Source organism: Cyprinus carpio, chromosome A19, assembly GCF_018340385.1.
Source record: "Cyprinus carpio isolate SPL01 chromosome A19, ASM1834038v1, whole genome shotgun sequence".
Classification (NCBI taxonomy): domain Eukaryota; kingdom Metazoa; phylum Chordata; class Actinopteri; order Cypriniformes; family Cyprinidae; genus Cyprinus; species Cyprinus carpio.
In genome coordinates, this window is record NC_056590.1 from 18367204 (window position 1) to 18393987 (window position 26784).

Sequence of the window (26784 nt, forward strand, 5' to 3'; positions counted from 1 at the left end):
TAGAAATGGCCTTCTATCTCTTCATCACCCTCCTCTCTCTCTCGATTCCCCTCGTACTCTCGTTCCCTCATCTCCCTCCTCTGGCTCTCTGTATATCCCTCCCTCTCTCCTTGATCTCCTCCCTCACTCTGTCTCTCTTTCATTCTTTCGCTCTCTCTCTCTCTTTCTTCAGCAGTGTAGTCTGGGCACGCTGCCAGCTGCCTTGTGTCTTTTTTGAATGAATACCTGATGAAGTTGGTGGTGCGCAGTGAGGTGAGGTGTGGGAGGAGCTGAGCGAGCGAGCGAGAGAGAGAGAGAGGGAAGGAGGGGAGAACTGGCGGTCCTGCGAGGCCTTGCATAACGCATGTTTGAGTGCTGCAGGCAGGGCTCAGAGCTCAGACACACAGGGCCCAGCGGGGCAGGGGGCAGTGCCTGACCACAGGCATGACTTAAGCAGGAAGGGCCTCCGTACACACCGCCAACACCGCTGTACCTCTGTAAGGTGTCGGGGTGGGAGCAGAGCGAGTCGGGGCTGTCTTTTTATCTGTTTGACTCCTGTGGGAATAAGAGAAAGACTGAGAGAGCGACTCAAATGGCCTCTCTGAACACTAAGGTAAGCTTTGACACACTTCCACTACACTGTTTTACTTGAATGTGTGTATGTTAGAGATTGTGCATGTCTCTGTTATAGTTATAGCATGTTTCCCAACAGCATGCAAAAGGGTATTTCAGCAGCTTTTAGGAGGTATTTAAAAAAAGAAAAAAAGACAAAAAAAAACAGTTTTACTTTGTTAAACATGAGCTATTAATAGATTAATATAATTAATAGACACACTACATTAAGCTCTTTTTAAAATCAAAAAAGCAAACACATGTGTATGTTGTCCATTTGTGGGTAGGCTTAATGTGCATATTTATTGCAGAAGGTCACCAAAGCTGTTAAACAAGTTTTAATTGGTGTTAATGAAGTGGTACTTAAGAACTAATGATCGAACTGTGGAGGTTCATAAGATAAGGTCGGGAAACACTGTTTAGTTTCTCTCTTTCTCTGTCTTGTCGTTGTGATTCATGTTCTTTACGAGTATCTCTGGACTTGAAAGTGCAAGTCATTCAGCTGCACTTTTTTCGTGTGGCTACAAAGCTCTCTCTCTCCTGAGAGTGTTCCATTTCTTCTTTCCTTTCGTCGCTTCTACTTTACAAGCTGTCTCCGTTTCACTCGCTCTATCCATTTCTGTGCTGTTCATTGTAGAGATCGAGCAGTGCGACTGATTGTAAAGGCAGGGACATTTAGTGAGGATCTGCCCACCTTTTAAAGAGATAGTACCTCAAAAAAAGTGTGGCAGGGGCTACAGTACAGTAATGTTGTGTCTAGAGAGCTGCTTGTCTACACAGCATTTTGGGGCATATTAGATGCATTCTGAACAATGTAATTTGTTTTTAATTTGTGTAATTTTCAGATTTTAGGTAAAAATGTAATTTTAAAAGTTTATTAAATTTTACATTTATTTAAATAAATATATATTGCCAGTTATATATCTCTTATAGTTAGTTATAGTCTAGTTGTATATCTCTTTTAATATATTTACATACATCTATAAGTCTATGTGTGTGTGTGTGTGTGTGTGTGTGTGTGTGTGTGTGTGTGTGTGTGTGTGTGTGTGTGTGTGTGTGTACATTATAATGTAAAGAAATTGTTAGATTTTTTTTACAGATCCTTTACCGATATTTTGAATTACAGATGTAATTTAAGAGATAACTGCAGAAAATTATATATAATATATATATTAATAGTTTCAGTAATTACAAGAATAATGAACAATTATGTTTGAATTCACTACTGTAATACATTATTTTGTAATACATGTATTTTCTTCAATTGCTTTATTTTATTTTGATAGCATTTTCCAAATCTAAAATATTTTTGCATTTTAAATCAATGCGGTCAGTTGTGTGCATTACTCACAGAGTTTCATTCTTGTCAATAATGGTGTGGTTATATTGACTTAAACCTTGTAATCCTCACGGTCATCTCCCATTGATCCACTAATGTGGTCTGGATGACATGTATTGTTGCGGTGCGAGTGGGGTTTATGGAGCAAAATGCATTTGGAGAGCCCAAACTTTCCCTCATTCATGTCTGTGTTAGAGTCACATTGAATGTCTTTGATAAATGTCTCTGATTTGTCCCCACTGTTCTCTGTGGCTCTGGGGCCCCAGGGCCGTGATTCATAGTGTTGCCAGGGCTGATGGAGGACAGTTAGTTTAGGTTTCAGGTCATCTGATACTGTTCCTAGTGCGCTCAGCAGGATCCAGCTGACAAGGCTTTTATACTGCTCTCATCTCACTACGCTCTTAGTTTACAGTGCTGAAGCAATGTGTGTGTGTGTGTGTGTGTGTTAATGAGTATTTGAATGAGCCTCTGTGCTGGTCTTCTGTTGCTATGTGCTTGCCATATTAAAGCGTGTGTGTAGGTGTAGCATAGTGTTCTCACTAATGTAGGTCAGTAGATTGCTCCCTCCCTCCCTGCTCTCTCTGTGTGTGTTGGGTTTAATCCTGAGGGATAAGCAGGGAGGGCTGAGAGGACCCAACTGTGAAAGATTAGGTCTTGGCTTTCCCCGGGATACCACAGCAACACACTGAGAGAGTTTGTGAGTAAGTGTGTGTGTGTGCATAAAATACCAGCCACTGGCATCAGTGTCCTAATCCTAACTGGCTCCCTGCAGTATCAACATTCATTAAAGAATGGTGTAAGCTGCAGTCAGATTTGTTGAGAAAATACTACAGCCTCTCTCTCTCGTACTGTGGGTTTCTCTCTCTTTTACTCTGCTGTCCTTGAAATATAATGGCTCCGTGACTTCACAGTATGTACTAAATAGGGATGAGTCATAGAGGTTGCTACCGATAATCATTATCTGTCAATTTTATGGACTGAGTACATTTGCTTTTTATTTTATCTCTCTGAAACATCATCCCCTAGTGCTGGTACTGGATAGTGTTACATCAGAAAAACTGTGATTTATACACTATATGAATTCATATTTAGTTGTATTTGTTTTTGGACTGTCATTTATTTATTTATTTATTTATTTTAGGTATATTTTTGCTATTTTTGCTTTTATTTAATGGGTAAATTAGGTGGATATAGGAAATGATAAGAGAGGAGAGAGGGAAACAGGATCAGGATGGACCTCAAGCTGGAACTTGAATTTGATAAATAATATTTCTAATAATATAATATAAATAATATATATATATATATATATATATATATATATGTGTGTGTGTGTGTGTGTGTGTGTGTGTGTGTGTGTGTGTGTGTGTGTGTGTGTGTGTGTGTAATATAAATTTAATTTAATCACCTTTTTCTTTGTTTGCAGTTCACTTCAAAATTCCTCTTGCGGTGACAAATTAATTTTTAGAATTAGGAATATTCTATGTATTTTCTCAATTAATATGTGATGGAAAACAATAGTTACTAATTATAAAGTTGTTTGAATTATCGCTGAGTTGTACACTATATTATATCTAACATCTTTATTTATGTTATTGTATTTATTTTTTTTTTTTTTTTTCTTTTGTTTTATTTATTTATTTATTTTTGCCAACAAGGCTATATCTCTGACATCATAGGATTTTTTAATTAATTAATTTATTTATTTATTTTTTGGAAAAAGTGCTGCTTCTGTTCTGTCCATAGAAACAAAGCAGTATATTGAATTCAAATAACTGACTTCTCAATTGCTGATGAAGTGCGTTGTCTAAAAATGCAGGTGTGCATCAGTACATTCTTGGAAATGCTACATGTGCCATGGGGGAGTTGTCCTTTTATCTGTATTTTCTTAATAATAACATTAACAGTAATAACAACAACCATAAATTGTACTGAGGTGTTTAAACAAGTAAATAATTAAGTATAAATTTACAGGGTATTTTCTTGATACCTGTAGTAATGAACAAGAAAAAAGCTGCCTAACTCATAGTTCTCTCCATGTCTTCCCCCCACAGCCCAGTGTTCATGTACTCATTTGATGTTCTGAATTCTGCATACTGTGTAGTTGGGAAGTACGCAAATTCAGATGCAGAGAGTGTCCTTGGGTGTGCTTTGATTCATGTGAAGCATATATCATATGCTCTTGCGTGTAGAGATTAAATCCAGATGTAGATCATACATCAAACTGGGAACAATGAACAACTGATTACCATTTAAATCAATTTTTCAAATATCCGATCATAAAGGGTTTATTTCACTACAAGCATTCAAGGACCTGGAAGAGACCAGTTCAGATCCTAGAATTGCCTTTAGAGTAGGCCTAAGTTATAATACCATCTGGATAATACTGTCATCTACCATGCATGATTACCTAATTCATCAATTAAAATGATTATGATAATTGGGTTATTAACATACTTGATTGCCCTTGTCTGATGCAAATTATGGTGAAGGAAAAAGACTTAGAAAATTTACTTAAGTAGCAAAAATGACACAGGCCCAGGGTGTCAAACTCCTAGCCCTGCACAGTTTAATAACCGTTAATTAAACACACCTTACCAGTCTAAAGGGAAGAGAGGTTGGGGGTGGTACAAAGAGAGATGAATGATATATGAGCCAAAGGGAAGGGATGAGTGAGTAACGGATGGGGGGATGAAATGTTAAAAAATAAAAATAAAAATGAAAGTTGTGTTTGTTAATTGTAAAGGCAAATCAAATCAACAAAACAAAATAAATGCATTTAAAAAATAATGTTTTGATATACAAGCAGGAAACACCGAATCATTTAAACGGTTGACTGTCATGTTTTTCAAAGAATTATTTTTTTGTTGTGCAATGCAAAAACAGGCAAATAAAACGCAAGTCTCTTAATTAACCTGCCTTATATGTCATATATAGCTGATAATCATGATGAATTGTTTTTTGGAGGAAAAGACGGCATTCAATTTTCTGCCCCAATAATTTGTGATCATTCTAAATCAGCACTGTATGCGCACATTCATTAAAACAATTATGATATTACCTCTATATCTACACTACTAATTTTGACCTCTTGCTAAAATGTAAAGACCAACGACAGTTAGTTTAGCTTATCTCTACATGCTGCGAAGGGTTGGTGTCTTGTCGAGATTTTTAAGCTGTTTGTCTCCCTAGGCAAGCACAGCTTACACTGCGTAACAGAGCATAAATATGGCCAGGGTTCACTTCATCAGTTCAACTTTTCAGAATATGTTTCGTTAGTTTTCCGAGGGTGTCTGCACCAAAACGCCTGTTTTGTCCGTGCATCTTCTTGTGATTTTAGCGCCCAGTATGCTTTAACTGCATGATCCAGGGAACATTACCATTGTGTTCCTAACTTAAGTAAAAGTAAAATTAACAACTCAATTACATAACGCGAGTAAATGTATTGTGATGCTAGCTTCTCAATAGTTGCTGTGCGTAATACTTTTAAAGACCAAAAGAGACATTATCTGCTTTAAGGATGTGTTCCTAAACAAAACCTTTGATCATAAAAAACAATCTAAACAAAATGTTTGATTTTAAAAAATTATCTGTGTTTTATTGTTTGTTATTCTATAGAGATATAGTAATGGTATGAGATGCTAATACCATGGTACTTTGGTATAAATATCATGGTTCTGAATGATTACCATATTCATACGGTATACTAAGTTATTTCCCTGGTTCTTCATGATACAAATTTCAACATACTATTGCCATGTCCACACAATAGTGTTACCATGGTGTATGTGCAAAACACCATGGTGTAGTGATGGTATCACATTGGAATACCATGGTACTTACATATATACCCTGATACATGAATTGTACTCTCATGGTTTTATCATCTGATACCTGGTACTCCAAGGTACGTCTAAGAACTGCTACTACATGTCTAAAAGATATGGTTATACTATGGTACTTTCATAGTTTTTTTTTTTTTTTTTTTTTTTTTTGGCAATGTAGTATTCTAATGCTACATAATATTACCATGGGGCCATGTCAATGATACTAGCATTTTACATATCCATAACACCATAGTGATACTATGGTACATTTTGTTACCTTTGTTTAAGTGTTCCATACACATGAAAAGTAAGCCGCTATACAGACCGGCTTAAAGGGTGGGTTCCCCTTACAGCAGAATCCGCCTGTTCTTTTATAGCACTGCGACACTTGTTAAATCATCAGGGCCTGTTTATCATGCAAAACCACCCTCCCACCAGTGCTGGACAACAGACGCAGCTGAATGGGTTCAATCAATAGAGCTCAGGGAGAAATGTCAAACAAGCCATAACACTGCACAGCATCACTGTTTCGTCATGTGTCTCCCCATACACTCTGGAGTAGTAGGGAGAGGAAAATAAGACACTGGCTTCCTGCTTTGATGGAGAGCTTTTACAGTCAACGTCAAATCGAAATAGACAGTTGTACCTTTCTAATACACATATGCACAATTCGTTAGTGCAGTGGTTCCGAAGTAAAGTAAACTTCCACGGATTTCCTGTGCTCATGGAATAGTGAGCAATGAACACTGTGTAGGGACCATGTCAATCAGAACAAGTACATGCATGGAGCTCTCTTCTAACGAGCTGGTTGTCTGAATCAGGTGTGTTAAATAAGAAAGACATGCGAAATATGCAGAGCAGTGGTACGCAAGGACCAGAACTGAGAGAACCACTGCTTTAGTGCATGTTATTCCAAAGAAATAAACATTTTTTTTTGTAATCTTGCATTGATGTGACTTGCTCTGTTTCCATTGTTTCTTTTTGTATGGAGTCACTTAAGCCTTGTGTGCTGAAGTACTTTGTCCATTTAAGTCTAGCTTCATTATGCCATTGAAACACACTTTGTTTTCACATTGTAGTAGATGAGCCTCCAGTCTAATTTGTGATTGTGTGTTGCATAAGGGTGAATGTGTTACTGGCTTCAAATAAGTCCTCAGTGCAGAGTGCCGGTTCATTATTAATGATGCTCACAATGTATGTTTCATCTCGCCTTACAGGGGGTCCACTTACATATTCCAAACACACACAAACTATGAGTGCTATCACTCACTGACACTGATGCCCACTCACATGTACAGTGTTATTTTACAAAACTATTGAATGCACTGAACTAGCCTTTAATTTTGAAGTGTCTTGTCAGAGTTTATATGACTTCCTTCCATTGAGCCGTTTCCAAAACAGAAATAACCTTAATGACGCATGTGTTTATTTTTCAGGTTCTTCCTGCAGTCCTGGAGACACGCTCTCAGAGGGAAATGATTCCGCATGAATTGCATGGACCGCTCTCCCACAGCAGGTGTGACTTCCGTTGCTTAAGACTGAAATCTGTGTCCATCCGACCTTAGGCACAGGACACATCCTCTCATACCACCACTCTCCTCTCTACCCCATTCCCATCCTCGCTCCGAGCCAGTCAGTGGGACGGCAACACTCTGTTAGCAATACAAACAGAGACCAAGAGGGAGAGAAAAGAGCCAAAAAAGACGGGGAAGAAACATCCAGAAAGAGTGGTACAAGATTCTCAGACACCATGAAGTCAAACCAGGAGCGGAGCAATGAATGCCTGCCCCCAAAGAAGCGTGAAATCCCAGCAAGCACTCTGCCCTCAGAGGAGAGGCCCATGGTGATGGCGCCTGCCAATGAGAGCCAGCGTTCAGGGAACCTGGCCTGGCTTGCCAGTTTGGCAAGCGGACATGACAGAGGGCGGCAGCACACCAGCACCTCCTCAGAGTTTGATGGGCCTCAGTATAAACCATTGTTAGCCACAGCTGAGAGCACACATCCCATGTCCACGCACTTAACCAGATCTCCCACTGCAGTGACCACCATATCTGCAGTGTACACATCACCCCTCTCTCAGCATGCTGGCACCATCCAGTACACACCCCTGGCTCCTAATCTTCACTTCATCAGCTCTCCGTACCCTGCACCATACGCTAGCTACATCTCACCTCTTGTTCCCCCTTTGGCTGCCACCACTACCACACAACGTGAGGCTTATGCCAGCACCCCCAGTTCTCTAGCATCCAAAATTGACCAGCACCACCAATTGGGCCGTCCTACAGGCCTGGTCACAACTGACAACACCTCTTTGCCCCACTCCACCCAATACGTCCAAATTGCTGGTTCTCCTCTAAGCGTATCTCCTCGGACTGCTCCGTCACCCCATGCTCACTTGCCTCTACACTTACACCCTCACCACACGCTCCCCATCAGTGGCCACTCGCCAGTCTTAGTTCAGTACACAGATGGACCTTTACCCAAGAGGGAGGAGACAAGGCACAGGGAGATGCTGAACGGAGAGCTAGAGAAGGACAGACGCTTTGGTCCATCTCCCGAATCTAGTGCAGGGAAGCAGGGCAGCACTGCCAAAGGGGGTACCTCTACTCAACAGCACCAGATCCACCAGCAGCAGAGCCCACGTCACTATGAGACTCGGCATGTGGTGCTCCCTGCCGAATATGTGCAAGACAGCGCTACCATGCGGACCTCGTTGGTGTTGGTACCCAACAGTCATAGCTCCAGTGGTACACCTGACAAGCTGCCTCCCCCAACATCCCACTCTGAGAAAGGAGGGATTTGCGCAGGCAAACCTGTGTCCCGTAGTTCCTCCTCCTCGGCCTCCCTTCCATTTCCTCCTCCCCCTCCACCTGTGGACAGTTTGAAGGGGGCGTCTCCTCATGCAGTCATTCAGACCACACATAACACCACAGAGTCACTCTCCCTGGGCCTCTCCTCCACCAATTTCTATTCTGCCCAGCAGCCCATCATTGGTTACATTGCCGGCACAGGGCACCAGCAACCTCTCAGTTATCACACCAGCCTTCCCCAGCACCTAGTCATCCCTGGAACTCAACCAGTCATCATCCCAGTGAGTGGAACTGAAGCTACTGCTATATCGACTACACCACCCTTGCCTGCAGCACTACCCCATACTTTCGTCACCTCAACGGCCCCAAAAGTAGAGACTTTTGAGACTACAGCCCCATACCCTCACCCTGCCGCAGCTGTGGTTCAAGCCCAGTTGCATCTGCCTGTGGTTGCGGCCCCTGCTGGCCTGCTGACGACTCCACCGCCACCCTCAGCCCCTTCACTGCCCCCTTACTTCACCAAGGGCTCCATCATCCAGTTGGCAGATGGGGAACTGAAGAGGGTGGAGGACCTGAAGACAGAGGATTTCATTCAGAGTGCTGAGATCAGCAATGAGCTGAAGATTGACTCCAGCACTGTAGAGCGTATCGACAGCAGTCATACACCTAACTTTGCTATTATACAGTTTGCTGTAGGAGAGCATCGCTCACAGGTGGGATAATATGTTTTTGCTTCACTCTAGATGTAGAATATGTAGTGAAATATCTTGTATAGTGCTGATTGTTTCATGCCACTTGTAGGATGTGTATTTCAATGATTTTTCTAACTTTCATAAGTATGTATATACTGCATAATTTCAGTGTTTATTATTGGCTATATACAGTGCATATTTTAAGGTTATCATTTACATTAGAATAAAAGTTAGTCAGTTAAATCCTGCTATCTAAAGAGGATTGCAGTGGAAGTAACTTGGCCAGTTTTGTCCCTCAAAGGTAGTTTGATAATATATAAATGGAAACCAAAGATGACTAATTTAATTTAATATTTTACAATGCTCACTGGCAAAAAATAAATAAATAATAATACATTTTGCACCTTTTACAAATGCCCAGGGATCTTTCTTTACTTTGTTACATCTTTCCTGCATTCTTTTATATGTTTGGTTTGAATTATGATATTCTTTTTTTTATTTTTTTTTGATGTGTGTGTGTGTGTGTGTTTCTTTATGTATTAAATCTGCACTCAATCAGTGTAACTAGATGTGGGGTAAATTGGCAGCTGAAATAATCTCGCTGTTCCATAATCCCTCCCCTGGCTGTCCCCATGGCATCTTTGTTTAGTTTGTGTGGGATTCACTGGCAGAATTGAGTCATTCCTTATTTCTGCTTCCTTCTGTTGTACTGTGAGTGGGCTGTATGAAAAATCTGTTTCATTTGTCAAGGAGTTGAGATGGGGCCACCCACTCGAAAGCAGTTCTAAAGTCTGTCAGTTTGAGAGTCGCTGATTAACAGATGCTATTTAGCAAAGGCATTCATTCATATCATCAGGCATTTGTGCATGACTTCTACTGTATATTTTTAATTGACCTCTCTTTTTACCTTCCTCTTTCTTTCACAGGTCAGCGTGGAGGTGTTAGTAGAGTATCCTTTCTTCGTGTTCGGCCAGGGCTGGTCGTCATGTTGTCCAGAACGGACAACCCAGCTGCTCGAGTTGCCATGCACCAAGCTTTCAGTAGGTGACGTCTGCATCTCTCTCACCCTGAAGAACCTGAGGAATGGCTCCATCAAAAAGAGCCAGGGGCAAGTTTTGGATGCGCCTACCCTCGGTCCACCCCTTAAATCACCCAAAGCACTCTCCAGTGGCATGCGAGGGGGGGTTCGGCACATGGAACAGGAAAATGGACTCGGGCAGTGTGGAGATCAGGGAGGAGGAGGCGGTCAAGGCAAAAGAGAGAATGGAGAACTGAGGTTTGGCGAAAGAGACATCTGCAAAGCACCACCGGTCACTGAATCAGAGTCCGGCAGCAAACCCACAGGCCGCAAAAGGAGGTGGTCAGCCCCTGAGGGCCGCAAAGTAGAAAATCCTGAAGGAGAGCCTCCTTTAACGTTCCCCAAGCCTTCTTTCATCCCTCAGGAGGTTAAAATCAGTATTGAAGGCAGATCAAATATTGGAAAGTGAATGCGGATTGGACTGTCATATTGTAAAAGCAAAATTTGCCCTCAGAATGTTTTAGGTTCTTTTTTAATTTGAGTTCTGATTTAATTTTCTATTCAGATTATTTTACCTAAAGGCTAAATTTACTCAGTATGTACATTATCACTTTAAACATTGATGCATTCAATATTACACAGGCAATTGGTGCAATTCATTTAATTGGTCAAAATCAGGGCAGATGTAGTTTAAGGTGAGAAGGTCGTGAGATACCTGAGCACTGCATGATATCCTGAAGGCTTCAGTATATACAATCATTCACAGCTAACAAGGCTTAGACGTCTCTCTAGTCTCTTACCTCTTACATCCTCTACTTTTTTTAGCACAGACAAATCTGGTTTATCTACACCTAGTGGCAATTAAAACATTCACCTGCTGAGTGAACCTGAAAATGTTAGTAAGGGAAGATGAACAACTGGTGTGTATAACATTGCTAATGGTGGCAGAACGGAAATCACTCCTCCACTGGTTGCAGGAGCTTACATGATGTCAGCCATCTAGTTTAACTGTGACTGAAAAAGACTATCCAAATCAGTGCTAACAATGTAGAGCAGTATCGTCAGCACAGTTAGACTAGCTTAGATTATATTAACATTTACTGAAATGCAAGAAGAGGTTTCCAAATACTATGGTACAGGCCAAGAGAGATGATGTCATTGAGCTATGCCAGTTGCTCCTCAGAAAGATGAAACTATCATTTAAAGCAGGGAAGATGGACGAGTCTATTTTTATATATCCAACTGTCTAACCTTTTATTTGATTATTTTTGTAGTTTCGCATGTTTTAATTTTCCGTCTCACTTTTCATACCATACATGACGGGTAGTTTTATTTGTAATTTTTTTTTTTTTGTGATGAATGTGTAAACCTTGAAATCAGGGGTAATTTTTTTTACATAGATGGGTTCTTGTCTATGTGTGTGTGTGTATATATATATATATATATATATATATATATATATGCATGGATGTATCTTGATGCATACAAACACAATGGGTGAGGACTTCGACCAGTCCCTTGTTTTTAGTGCAGTCTCACCTGTTTTTTGTTCAAACAAGAGAAAGTAGTTTTTTTTTTCCAAAAGAAAGAGAGCGAAAGTTGTCTGAGAAGGATGAGATGAGTGTTGTCCTGAAGCACTTACCTAACACACCCGTCAAACTCACTAGCTGATAGTAGTTTTAATCAAATGAGTCAAATTATAATTATTTAAATTATTACTATCATTTTTTTTATTGCTACTACTATTTTCTTTGATCTATCAACATGAACACAGTACTGTATGCTGTATCATGAATTGGATGTTGTGTGGCACTCTGTGGTATGGTGATTGCTCACAAGGGTCACTGTGAAGGGATGAATGTAACAAGTGATAAAAGAGAAAACAATGAGATCTAAGAGGATTGCTTTAAAGGAAGCACTTTTTTCATTGCGTATGATTGGCTTATCCTTCTCAAGCAATCCGACAGCTTGAGTAAAGATGGGCACAAGAGGCCATGGCCCAGAAACAACTGCCATTTAAGTCATATAAAGCAAAAAGAGTCGTATGAAAGTGGGAATGCAGGTAGAATTAAGTACAGAGACTGTTTGTATATTTAAGAGAGATATGAGAGAAAAAGTGAAAGTGAGAAACTCTGGCTATAGAAATCTTCTGAGGATCGAAGGGTGTCATGTTCCTGTTTGTTAGCAATGTATGTGGTCGTGCACGCATGCGAGTCTGTGTGCTGTTGCGCACGGGCTTAAACACACACAGACTCGTACACGGTTACGGTAATTTCAATCATGTTGAATTATGTCATGTATTTTTTGTACATTAACATGTATAGAACTGCATATGTTATATCTATCCTACTGTATGAGAGCGCAAGACTACATGAGAACGTTTTTAGTCCCATCCCCCAAGACACTGACTCATCGAACGTATGTGAAAGCAGTCATGTAGTAATTTCAGTGATCTGTAGTATATTTGTGAGTGTGCATGAGTGTATGTTTGTGTGCGTGCAAGTGTATGTGTGTGTGTGTGTGTGTGTGTGTGTGTGTGTACATACCACACATATTATAAATAGATATTTAAGTTCTACTTAAAAGAATATTGCAATTTGCACATTTGGAGAGATAGTAACATGATTTATTTTGTTTTCTGCCAGCACAGGACGGGGCCGAAAACCCAATTTTTACTGAAATGTAGCAGTTTGTTGACAAGTTTGCTTGGTTAGCAGGTCTGTTGGGTTCATTTTCATTAGGAAAATCAGGAAGCCCCTTTTCAGGGGGTTTGAATCACACACAAACACATAAAAGTAGGATTGTGTATGGTGCTGTGTCAAGGTGTTCGCTTCATAGGGGTGGATGAAGTCATAGCCTGTAGCCTGCATACTTGTTGAGTCCTTTCAGTGGCCACCCTCAAGTTAGCTTGGGTAGGTGAAGATCTGGCAGGAGGATGGGTGGTAGTACAGAATAAAAAATGCATGGATGGATGGATGGATTTAATGAGTGGTGGAGGGTTGATGGGGGAGTGCACCCCATATACAATTTGAAAATGCTTTATTTTTTTATAATAAAACAGGGTTTCTCAGATCAACACCACAACTGTGCATTTTTTTCTTTTTTCCATTTGACATGACGTCTCTGTCCGCTCAAATTGTGCATGTTTGAGTTTTACTTGGAATGTTTGTGTGGATGTGTCTGCTTAAACCAATCAAACTTGATATTTTTGTTGGTTTCGATATTTATTTTGGGCCAAAAGGTAGAAATAAGATGTGATATTGTTTGTCCATTGAACCACCCCAACAACACAACTGTCAATGGCGAATCAGTCTCGCATTTGTTTTGTTTCTCTGATCTTTCGCTGTTGTCCTTCTTTTCATGTAATGATCAGTGTTTTCGATGTCGCTCATTGTTTCGATCGTTTTACAGTCTGCCTCCTTCTGGTTGCACAGTGCGGTTCCACGTACACATGAGAAGCATTCCGAACAACGGCACGTAGCAATAACCCTTAGTCTTTAGTGCTGAACCAAAAAAAAATATAAAAAATACAGAACCGGACATCAACGCCAGGCCTTCTGTTCGACCTCAGCAAGCTGTTTTTATCCTCTTTAGGTTGATTTGCGGTTTGCACAGCCAGCCCTCAGTAACTTCAGGGAGAAATATATATTCATATGCAGTGACAGAGTCTGTCCCCTTCTAGCCATCTTAACCCATAATCGATAGTGACCTCCAGTTGCTCTTCAGGTGCCCATACAGAACCAGTACACCTCTCTCAGAGTATGTTTACCCAACCGCAACCGTTAGCTACCTTCTTTTGCCTGGCATGTACGTGCGACCGCTTTCTCACCCAACACACCCAGTATAGTTCAAGAACGTTGTTTTCTTCTCTCCCTTTTTATCTGTCTCTCTTTCTTATTCATAGCCATAGAACCTTGACAGTATTTGTGATGGAGTTTCATATTGCCTAGCTTGTTGAAATTACAGTAGTTTTTTAGGTTTTAAGGGAGGAAAGGTAGTTATAACTGTTGACTCATTAATGTTTTGTTAACGCTCACCTATGATATCTATTAAAGTCAATGTAAATTGACATTTCAACCCATTTTACTTCCATAATGTGATGTATTTCAGAGTTGAAAAGGGATATTCAATCAAGAAAAGTGGGCTTTTCAGACCAGAATGCAGTCTGACTGCTAAAATAATACCTAAATACCTAATTGATAAATATTCCACCCATAGCCTGTCTAGCTGAAGTGAAGTCAAGACAAGAAAATTATTCTTTACGATGTTTTACAAACATTGGAGTACCATGCACCGATGAATCGCTCACAATAAGACCTAGAATGAGCACTGAGGAAGTAAATAGGGTCGATATTGATTCACACTCACTTTAAGTGTCACCTGTTATGTACCAGGAGACAAACAAGTTTAAATTCTTAATTCCATGTATGTTTTTTTTTCTTTTTTTTCTGCATTTGGACTTGAAGACCGATGACCATGTCACTGATTGCTTTTCAAATATTGAAGAGTAAGTCCAACTGCAGATGAATTAAACATGCTTGACGTGCGATGACCTGAATGAATGAACCATCACAGATGTTCTGTGCCGTCTCATTTGATGGTCATCACAAACAAAGAGAATAAAAGATGCACATGGTACAGCTGGCGGTTTATTGTGCTGATAATGATAGTCTCTTTTGACTTCCATTGCTGAGAGATGAGAAAAATAAGAGAACAGTAAAAGTGGCGGCCACTATTTTGATACCTTTTTTTTTTGCATCAATATCATTTAAAAACTTAAACCCCACAGATGATGTTCTAAACTCTTCTTCTGTTAAAGTTTGACATGTTACACTTGTAACAGTCCGTGCCATCTGTATGTAGCACTGTTTCTGTGATTTCCATTCATATACCTTCTCCCTTAAATTGTATTGTTTGTTTAAAACCATCTGTAGCCAGTGGGTTTTATGATTTTATTTTGCTGTTTGTGAGTAAATATAGCAAATATTGTGTTTTCACTTTGTAGTGAACCCCTGATATATAATTTTTGCACATTTTTTTTTTTTTTTCCTTCAGTGTGTTTCATTCTCTTTGGCAGAGGGGGGAGTTTGCTGTCACTGACGTTATGACAACATCATTTGCTTTTCTGTTAAAGGTCAAAATCTTTCCTTGGGCTTACTCAGGGATGAGAAATAGGTGTGAATGTGTGTGTCGAGGAGGTTGTGTGACCTTTGAAAGGTTTGTGTACATGTAAAGAGATAAATATATATATGTATATATATATTCTTGTGTGTTAAACTGCTGTAACCAGAAGCAGTCATTTCATTGGCCCTGTGCTTTGGTTTCCCACAATGTCTCTACACCATATGAGGCCTTCCTAACACACTCTGTCCGTCTCTGTGTAACCATCTGTATCGGTCTGTTTGTCCGCATCACAAGCTGTCTGTCCGTCTGCCTGTTGTCCCTTTGACGTCACAAGCCCAGATCCTCACACATGCAAGATTCTGAAAAAAGACTGAGAAATGATTCATCGACCTCATCAAAGTGGGGACCACTTTTATAGAAACAAACGAAAACAAAATGCACATTTTTTTTGTCATTTATAGAATAGATAGACTTTATAATACTGATTCAGCACTTTCTAATCCCGAGGAAGATAGGGTGAGAGGTTGGTGTCATCGCAGTTTCTCCCCTCCAATACGAATTCCCTCTGTCTCGGCCCGTTCCTGGGTCCAACGGGTTGAGACGACGAGGACAGAGAGTTGAAATGAAGTTGGAATGGTCCTCTATGAACCTGAGATGACTTTACTTTTTGTTGTACTGATGTGTGCTTGAACACCGTCGTTCAGTTTTATTCGTTTTATTTTCATGTTGGTTCTATATTTGACCTTGCTTCATGTACTTTGGACTTTGTACTTTTGCTTCAGTCTCCTCTGTAGCACTCTTTTATCATGGTTGGAGACGAGAGAAAGTGTTTTAATGAATGTTTTTAAGAGTTTTCGAGCGGCTCTGTGACAGCTCTCTCTCTCATAAGAGGAGCGCCGCTGACAATTTCCTTGTTTTTATTTTCATTTCTCTGGCACAAATGACAAAAAAAGACAAATGTTGAATTTCGAGTTTCAGCAGTTTGAAAAATAAATCAAAAGATTTTCTTTTCTTTTATTGTGGCTTATTGAAAAAAAAAATGTTTTAGCTTGCTTTTATTTGAAATCAGTTGTAAAATCAGTCAGGATTTCTCTATTCAACTTGACTGTTGTTTGACATCGTGTCAACTGTCCAAACCGCTGGATTAATAACCTCAGGCTGAGAATCTTCTACAGGCCCACATTATGGTTTTGTTTCACCCTAACTAACTGATGTATGGGCTGCTTGATATGGGTATTGTAATTAGTCTTATTGTTAATTCTATAGTTAATATACAGTATGAGCATTCAGCTATATCAGTGCTGGATAGAGAAAACAGTGCACACTCCTTAAAAAAGAAGGCCGGCCCTTGTCTCTTACATCATTTTGGTGAGCTGGTAAACTGACAAACACTTCCTCAGAGAGAGGTACATCCTGTGTTCTGTCACCCTCATCCGGCCGGGCGCAGGACAGAGACTCGTACAACCATCCTCTGATGAATCCTGAAGCGTATTTGTCACTGTTGGGTTGAACTGGATACTCAACCCTGGTTAACCTCTGAGAACTAAACTCCAGGGACGTACTGACCATCACAGGCCTGAACCGACTTGTGTACAGATGCTGTTTTCACACACCCGATGTCACCTTCACGCATAGCAATCGACAGCCTCGTAACGTGTGTATTTATCCTTCAGAATTTGTACAACTACACTCTCGAGATAAAAAGGTCATTTTGTAATTCTGGATTTATTGCCAATGAATGCTTAATAAGATGTCTCTGTAAAATTGTACTCTGTAAAATCTTTTTAGGCCTAATTTTAACATGTCAGTAATTTCCAAGTATGTTTTGTGTAAACTGGATTCTGAATGAACAGTGAAGGTAGTTTCTCAGCACTTCGAATAATCGCCCCGAGATTTTAAAGCTGAGGTCATATACACAAACTATTAGCCGGAGGTGAAATAACACTATGTACTCCTTGTCAGGTGAATGGCGTTTGATTATCATTAAATGTGCACGCATGTCCAGCCACCTTTTTTTTTTCCTTCTTTTTTTTTTCCCCCTTTTGAGACTGAAATGTTAAGATGTGTTTTGTGATACACAGGAAGCCATTGGTCATTCCTCAGGAAGGAGTGGGTTCAGATATAGCAGTAATACCCCAGGCTTGCTGGACTATAGAGGTGATGCAGGTCTTGTCATAAAGAGATTTGAAGTCTTCCATTGGAAGGGAAATGGAAGCTGTTTCTAGTTTCTTTTTCACTTGCCATTGGGCAGAAAGATCCACGATCATAAAACCTCCGGATTGGACCTTTACCTACTGTTTGAAAACAATGACTCAGTAGAGGCAGGTTGCCATATTGTTACTGTTGTTGTTTTTTCCATAGCTTCAGTGCTGTGGATTAACTGGACCTATAGTACGTAAGACGCAATGCAGAAATGTTTAGCGAGACTGTTAAAAGAAAAATTGAATGTTGCATCCAGTCCTGAGGTTCTGTTTTCTTGGAATTGTATCAGAGGAGTCTGGCCAGTAGCAAGAGATGGTTGTTGGGAGAGGAAGTAGTGTTTTGCACCTTATTTAGTAAAGAAAATTAAAAAAAAAATATATATAAATCCATAGGTAGGAAATCGTTGTGAAAGGCCAATTATTTTCTTTTGGTTCATTTAATTTCCAAATGCGTGCATACTCTGTAAGTTGTGCAAAAATATTGTACTTGCACTAGCTTTTTTAAAAAAGAAAACTAATATGAAAAAATTTGAATTGAAATTCTATTTTCTAATTGTGGTGTGTCTATTTGTAGGATACACTCACGTTGTTTCTTGGATTTTTTGGTCCCTTTCTTTGATGGTGCTTGCCGGTTTTCTAGTTAGAACTTATTTCATTATTCTGAACAACAAAACAATATTTGATTCAGGTTGTGAACAAATATTTGTTTAAAAAAGAAATTGTCTGGATACCAGTACAAGTTTATTGTTGCAGTATACACGTACTAATAAAAATTACAGTGCCAATTGCAAACTGCACCCGTTTTGGAGTTTGTGATTTGTGAGAATGGGATTTTAAAGGTGCTTTAGTCATATACAATGGGCATATTTCACAGACAGACATGAAGCTATACTCGCAAACAATTGCACACAGATGTATTCCACAGGCTTCTTTGGCTCCATTGCACCTAGTCAATGGAGTGTGGGTGTTGGCGGAGGTGGCGCTTGCCTTGAGTATTCGCTTCTGTTCCGGGCTGGATCATTCATTTGAAAAAGTGTAGATGGAAGACATTGAGATCTTATCAGACACAATCAAACCCACACTTGACTGTTGGAAACAGTTATGACCGATACAATAAGCCAGACCGATTCAGCTCTGTGTGCTTGTCTGGACTTGTGTTTACCATTTAGTTTGAACCAAAGTACATAGTGTAAAAAGAAGGTAAGTCTGAATATACACATTTAATGAAAAAAATATATATATATGAATAACACTATCATGTTTGAGCCAATGAGATTCGCATGGGTTCCTAACAGAGTGCAACAGTCGAGTTCCGGGAGTAAAAATCCAATTCATTTTTAACAATTTATAAACCATTAAAGACAGACCTACTGTGAGCTATGAGGTGGTTAATCGATAGTATATGCTTTTGTGGATGTATGGCTACAGCTACAAGCTACAGGTATCACCCTGTAGTATTTCAACTTATTTTAAAAAAATAATTGCATTCAACAATAATTGCATTGACCAAAAAACACTTTAGTCCCTGCCCACTCCCATGAAGCAATGCGAATCAGTCTCCCTTTCTCTCAAACTAAAATAATTGTAGTTGTTGTAATATCTTTATTTGTCCCTTTACAATTTATGCAGCATCAGACCTCACAAACATACAAATTTATAAAAAAAAAAAAAAACACAACACAATAACCAACTATAAACAACCCCAAGCATTTACAGTACAGTACACAGTTCTTAGTTTACTTTTATATAATTTTAGGTTCACGTTTATCTTTTTTTTTTGGTTTTTTATTTAAGTTTTAGACTGAATTTGTGAATTAAGACCTACTGTAGAAGCTTTAAAAGTCCTCCACTTGGGCACTCTATATCGCCTGCCTGAGGGGAGCAGTTCCAATTTTAAATACAAAGTGTGGGATGAATCACCCAGGATAGTCAACGACTTCCTAAGAACATTCCTCTCACACAGAGCAGGCAAACCCAGCTGTACAGAGCCTGTAATCTTTGACCCTAAATTAACAATGCTCTGCAGCTGGGATCTACTTTTAACATTTAATCCATAAAACCAACAGATTATGGCAAAAGTTAAAACAGTTTCAATAAAAGATCTATAAAACATTATCAATATAGTTTTATCCACATCAAAGGACTTAAGCTTCCGCAATAAATATAACCATTTTTGTGCTTGATACAACAAGATTTGTGTTTTCCACCCAACTAAGCTTATCGTCAATAACTGTACCCAAATACTTGTATGAACTAACCTTCTCAAATTCTTTGCCCGCAATAACTACTTTAGATGGAGTATCAACAGAATTATAAAATTCTATCATCATATGTTTAGTTTTGGAGACATTAAGAATATGCAGAGCATTTTACAATAAACAAAGTGTTGTTTCTGTATACATAATATCTTTAAATCAATAGTTTATATTTATTGATTGTTTTTATTTCGATTGCATTTGCGATACTTAATGGGACTGTAGTTCTTTCCTCGATAAAACTGTTCTCAGTCTTGTACCATTGACTTTTAAATACTTTCTTGCTTCAGATCAAGGTTTGTAATGCAGAGGTTGTGCAAGTCACAAGTAAGTCTCAAGTCTTAACCTTCAAGTCTCAAGCAAGTCCAAGTCAATTTTTGTGAGAATCAAGTTAAGTCAAGTCATTGCTTTTGACAATCAATTTAAGTCAAGTTGTAGCTTGGGTCAAGCAAGTCACTGTCAAGTCATACAAATGTTTGATGATTTAACTGAATTTATATATTAAAAATCTTAAAACAACAGTAGTTATGGACTATGGGAGTTTTATTTGCGACAAAACAAAATTGCAATATGCATTTCTACTCAAAAAAGTGTCCACATACAGCTGAGTTGTTAATACAATAAAAATCTTAAATAAATAAAAATTAAGAAGATGTAAATGTAATTGAAATTAGTCCAACATAAAAGCATGAAAAGTATTTAGGTACAACTGTTTCAATATGCCTCAAACATTGAAGAAAACCGTGTAAAAGTATTAAACAATTCACATAAAATTGTTTCTATGCCACCAAATGGCTTTTCATTTTCATTTAAAATTTTCAATTCACATTCAATTTTCATTTTAGGGCGGGGTATCCCTTTAAGTTAGATCCATCCTTTTTAACAAAATAATAACAACAACAAGAAAAAAAAATTAATAATTGAATCACACAAACCTTGCACCTGTTTATAATGTACATTATTAATCTGTGTGTGTGTGTGTGTGTGTGTGTGTGAGGAAGGGAGGGGGGGGGTTATTTTAGTGAGTGTGATTTATTAATATTTGTGAGTGAATGTGTGTGCACGCGTATGTACAGTATGCATGGTTGTGCTTGCAAGGTTTTGTTGTTGTTGTTTTGGTGTGTGTGTGTGTGTGTGTATGCATGGTTGGGTTCGCAACTGTATGTTTTTTTTTTTTATGCATCCCCATAAATTATCCATAGGCTTTTCACTCAAAGAGTAACAGTGAAGACCAATTATTAGACAATGTACTGTACATATGCAAATGCCAAAAAAGCTGACATTTCCTTATTAACAGTGAATAACCTGAATGCACTGTAAGTCGACTTGGATAAAAGCGTCTGCTAAATGCATAAATGTAAATGTAAATGAACAACCATTTACAATGCATTCCACTTGCAAAAAAATATAAATGGCTGCCCACTGCTCCGGGTGTGTGTTCACGGTGTGTGTGTGTTCGCTGCTGTGTGTGTGCACTTTGGATGGGTTAAATGCAGAGCACGAGTACTGAGTATGGGTCACCATACTTGGCTGTATGTCACGTCCCTTTCACTTTCTTTTCACTTTCATATAGTCACATAATGTCAGCCAGTCATAATTGCAAAATAACATATTTGATCACATAATTGACAAAAATAAAATAAAGCTATTTAAGGCATAAAACAACCACATTTCTTGTTCAGATGTTTATTCCTCCATATGTAATGTTGTACTCGTAATACATTTAATAAAGTATTTTCTACCTCATCTAAACTGCACAAATCATGTTGAAGAAATAAGGTGCAGCAGTTTTCACATTCCTCTGGTCTGATATGACATCCCACCACACCCTCGGTACAATCACAAAGGAAGCAGGCCAGCAGAAATTGTTCACAACAGTACAATTGCACCACTCGCTGCACAAATCAAATCAAAATTAAAACACACAGGGACTAGATCTTAATGTGGCAGAGAATTTTCTCCGCTGGTGTGTAAATTCTCTACCAACATGCATTTCTTTCTCTCAAACTCTCAAACCGTCATGCTGATTGTTACACTCTAGGGAGAGAATGGGTTGCATAGCTACAAAGAATTAATTCGCCCCAGTATTGTCCTGTCAAGAGATTTGAGGTTTTCTTATTCACCATCTGCCTCGTACAGATGCAGACCCACTACATACTTTGCATGCTGCAACATAATTGGTTTTCCAAGACAATGTATTGGGCTTCAGCAAGGTTCCTGAGCGAAACAGTATCTATGGGTCTGCTGGTATAAGTGTAAGAGTTACATAATGAATCAGATACTGTAGATTCATGAATCTAAAGAGCACAGAAAACTGGAAGGCAGAGGGAAATATGTTTATGAATACATCTGCCATTTAAAGGGACAGTGCGTCCAAATTCAACTATTCCTTAACTGGTGAATTTGTATTTGTGAGTGTATATTTTAAGTGTGCATGACTAAGTGGACATTTGGCTAGACTGCTGTGTGACTCTGATGAAGGTTGTCCTGCGGCTCAGTTCTTTGAGTTTGGCTGCCGAAGATGTCCCTGATGGTGTTTTCCACGTCACCTTTGTAGGGCACCTGGACCGTCCTGCCCTCTGATGCCCTGAAATCACATAAACAGAAATACATAAGATGCCCTGTAATATCACAGTTATTTTTGTAGCAAATGCATTTAAACCCCAAAATGTATTTTTTGTAAATATGCCCTATAAATGTATGAAAACTTCCTCACCTGTACTCCGCTACCCCTCCAACATACTTCTTCATGGCAGTGTCTGAACTCATCTCATAAAACAGCTTGAACTTTTTGCCGTCTTTCTCAATGATTTCAGCAGCACATTGATCATGTCCTGCTGACATTCCTCCCAACATGACAAAATCTGCCTCAGCCAGCACCTAATGTAAAATCCATTATTAAATACATTACGGCTTTATACCTAGTTGGACATCAATATAACAAACATATAATAGCAATTTTTAAAAAGGACAGTAACATTATATTTTATTTATTGTTGGAAACATGAAAAAACAAAAACTTAATTCACCAAAAGCTTTTGCAACATCTCCAGGGCAAATGCAGCCTCCGTCCTAGAAGACAAAAAATAAAATAAAAAAAGCTTTACTACAAATTCCTGTAGTTACATAAAGTCATATAAAATACAGCACAGTTGCAAAGTCTTCCGATAGCTCAAATGGTAAAGTATGGTGGTAGCGTAATACTGCATACTGTAGGTCATGGATTCAAATCCCAGAAAATGCATGAGCTGATAGAAATGTGGAAAAAAAATGTTAATTGGTTTTCAGTCCTAAATAAATTCACTGTTATGTCTTTCTCCATAATGTTTCTCCAAGATTGCTCCCAGAACTGTTAATGACAAACAAGTTTGGGTGTCTTATTAAAGAAACACACTACTTGGAGAGTGTTTTGTTTAAAATAAAATAAGGGATGATGTATTTTTGTATGCCAAATCCCAGAAACGACTTTCGGTTCCATCGTTCCAAAATCAAAGCTTACTGGTGGTTAGCTTTTCATTTCTAGAGATTGTATTTAGGATTCAAAATGAATTTGTGAATATTATCATGATTAACAAAACATGTAAGAATCATAAACGTTTGTTGGTCACAGGACTTTTTTTTTTTTCGCAAAAAAATTCAAAAGCCAAAGGAAAATTCGATTGGGTTTTTGTCGAGGGAACCAGGGTGATGCTAATTTACAGGCTAGCCTTTGAAAACGTCATCGCTGCAACACTCCATTCTAAAAATATGCATGAACTATAAGAAATAAGTCTGGTTAAGTGTTAATGAAGTCTTTTAGTCTTTCCTTTCTGAGGTGGCACATAAAACTGAAAAGATAGGGAAACACTGGCACTGAGTTGAGGATGCCGCCCTCTTGTGGAAGTGTGACACCTCTGTCTTATGTTGCATTACAGCATGGTAACATGCTAACTGTGATAGCCATTTAAAGAGCCTCACAGAGATGATGTGTCCCTTCAGTCCATGGGCCGAGTCAGCACACTCGATAACTGCACTCAGCTGAGGATATCCCACACCGGTCTTAATGTGTGTGGTGCATACAGAACCTGAAGATAACAGTGTTTTCAAATAACCGTGCTCCAGATTGAGTAATATGTAATTTCATTTCAAAGATGATTGTCTACTATGAATATGTATTACAGTGTTGGGAAATCTAATGTGATACCTGGCCAAATGCCCACTTTAATGATATCAGCTCCAGACAGAATGAGCTCCTCCACCATCCCCTGTCACCACATTTCCCCCCTAAATGATCAAGATGTGTTACATGAAAATAAAAAATAAAATAAAAAATAAACTAAAATAAAAAACACAAAATAAATGAATATTTTTTGTCTTACTGACATGACATTTGTTATATTATGTTTGGGCAAAAATCTCACCATGATGGAACTCTTTTTACAAACTCCACAAAGTGTTCAGAGTAGCCATTGGCCACGTCCAGGCAGATGTACTGGATGAGAGGAATGGCCTCCAGGATGCTGCACAGTTTCTCCAGATCCGCCGCTCCACTGCCCGAGCTGGCCGCCACATGCTGAGGATGAGAGGAAAGATGGCTTCTGTCACCACATGAAAATTATGAATTAGCTGTCTAGAAAGCTTTGGTATGCTTTATATAACTCAAGTTGCATTGCCTAATTTGCTGTCATTCTGTTCTGATAAAAAAAATTTGTAATATATATATATATATTGAAAATTATGAATTAGCTGTCTAGAAATCAAATATATTTAAATAATTCAAATCTAGTTACCACTAGAATAGAAATAGGCTTTTACTTTTTGAATGCATATGATGATCTAAAAAAATTATATATATATATATATATATATATATATATATATATATATAGATATATATATATATATATATATTTATGACTGAGTTTTTAGTGTTACAATTGCCCACAAACACCGTTACAATCGCCCCACTGGTTTCCCCTATCAAATGCATGTTAGTCTGTTTAAAGGTTATTACAGACATAATGTATTCAGTGTGACAGTTGCTCTGGCTGGTTGCTGCTATGGCATTGCTATGGTGTTTCAGATAATAGCTGGGTGGGATGCTAGGACTTGCTGGGATGTTTTATCTGCTATGGCAGATTTAGTGTTAGAACTCAGATGCTATGGCATTGGTAGTAGGCAGTTGCTAGAGTGTTTTATGTGGTTTGATGTTGATATAGTTTCTAGATGGACTGTACTGCTTAATTAAACAGCTTTTGATTAAGCAGGGCAAGAAAGTCATTTTTGCCCATTCACCTCAAGGCACTCTGGATGACTGGCTGCAAAAGTCTTCCACTCCTCCAGGGAGTAGTGCTTCTGGATGGCTGTGAAGAGAGTGTGCTGAAAGACAGAGCAGAGAGACGTCTGAGAGGGCAGCGAGTGTCTGGCACTGAGACACAGAAATATAAGAGCCAGTTGATCCCAATGCATGGAAACAGGACTCAGGTAATTATGTTTCAGTGAGATCTTGATAATCACAGACATAAAACATAGTAAAACAAGACTTTCCCTGGGTTATTTTGCAAAGATACAAGTACTGTGTTTCATCAGTTACTGTGCTTTGTTAAAATTCAGATTAAAACAGGTATATTTCATCTGATTTAATAAACAACCCAACAACCCAATGAATGCTATTATATATCATGTATATGTAATCAGAATACAACCAAATTCTGATTTATATCATCATCCACAGCTAAGATATTGTGATGGGCTTAAGTGAATTTGCTGAATCATTTATAGGTTTTGTCTGAGAAAACAACAACAAAAAACTGTTGCAACCTGATATCCACAGACGTTCTCTTTCTCTCATTTACAGACACTCTCAGGTTCTCTGAATCAGTTCTCAGTCATTTCCTGTTCCAGTAACTGCTCCAGTCACACTACACTGCCCTATGAATACCCGTCCTGCTGCCATTTTACTGCTGTTGTGCCGTGGAAAACATAAATAAAATTAATATAAATGGAAAACGTGGATTTTGAATTGAGCTGTTCAGCTATAATACTGGAAACTTAACTGGAAAAAGATGTCTAAGTGAATAATAAAATTATTACAGGTGTACAAACCATATCACAGTGCAGCAAAGGTGTTTATCAGCCAAATGTCTGGAAGAGGGCATTCCATTTGTGCAGATGATCATGTAAGGGGTATGTTTTGTTCCCATTATGAGTTGAGGGGTGGACCAAGTGTGACCAAGAGCAACACCACAGTGGAATCTGCTTCTATTGACATTTAGACACGCCTCAGGCCTATTTTTAAAAACGTTTTCAAAACACAATCTCTCAGGTTGCTTTTCCTTAGCCTGGTCAGTCAACCCTGAAAACCTGGGTTTGTTTCAAGACACATCAACACCAGGAAATAAAGAGAAGCCAATACATACTGCAGTCTGTTGATCAAGCTTTGATTAACTGTTACTGGTTGAAGCTTAAACATGGGCCCCATAAATCCAGCTCTGTCAGATAGACTTCAAGGTCATCCTGATTTTTACTTTCATTCTTTCCCACTCACAAACACACACATACAGCTCCCATGGTACTCATTTTAAGTTAATCATTCAGGTACAACAAGATAAGGCCAATGACATAGATTTCTTAAATCAGAGACAGCAAGCAAGATGTTCTTACCTCAGACTACTCCTCTTTGGTCTGAAGAGGACATCTTTGAAGTCCAGTTTGAGGTCAGCATCCACCCGCGGCATAGTGACAGGCCTGAGAGCGGATGAGAATCTCCTGAGCCGGGCTGGTCCAGAGCTCCAGGCACCAAACCCGAACCGGCAGAAGAACAGCATATTTATAGAGTAGAAAGGACCGTCACTGCCCAGGCCCCCATGGCTTTATTTGGCAAGGCCTGTAAACTCTCTCCTTCCCTCTCTCTACTACCCTTCTGCTTGCATTCAGTCTGGAGTGGCA

The 26784-nt window shown here is 38.9% G+C and overlaps 1 protein-coding gene and 1 pseudogene across 4 annotated transcripts in view; one reads left to right on the top strand and one right to left on the bottom strand.

Moving 5' to 3' along the window:
- LOC109111576 (ataxin-1-like) overlaps positions 1-16413 on the top strand; it is an 89271-nt gene extending 72858 nt beyond the window's left edge. For 3 of the 4 annotated variants that reach the window (XM_042776861.1, XM_042776862.1, XM_042776863.1), the window contains 2 exons: positions 7194-9280; positions 10186-16413. In XM_042776861.1, coding sequence (XP_042632795.1) covers positions 7508-9280; positions 10186-10746 — 2334 coding nt within the window. In that variant the 5' untranslated portion in view covers positions 7194-7507 and the 3' untranslated portion in view covers positions 10747-16413. Of the gene's footprint in view, positions 1-173; positions 593-7193; positions 9281-10185 lie in introns of those variants that run through there. The other variant, XM_042776864.1, reaches the window with a different exon arrangement.
- A 4887-nt stretch (positions 16414-21300) lies between these two features.
- LOC109112202 lies at positions 21301-26573 on the bottom strand (annotated as a pseudogene).
- Between the last annotated feature and the right edge of the window lie 211 nt (positions 26574-26784).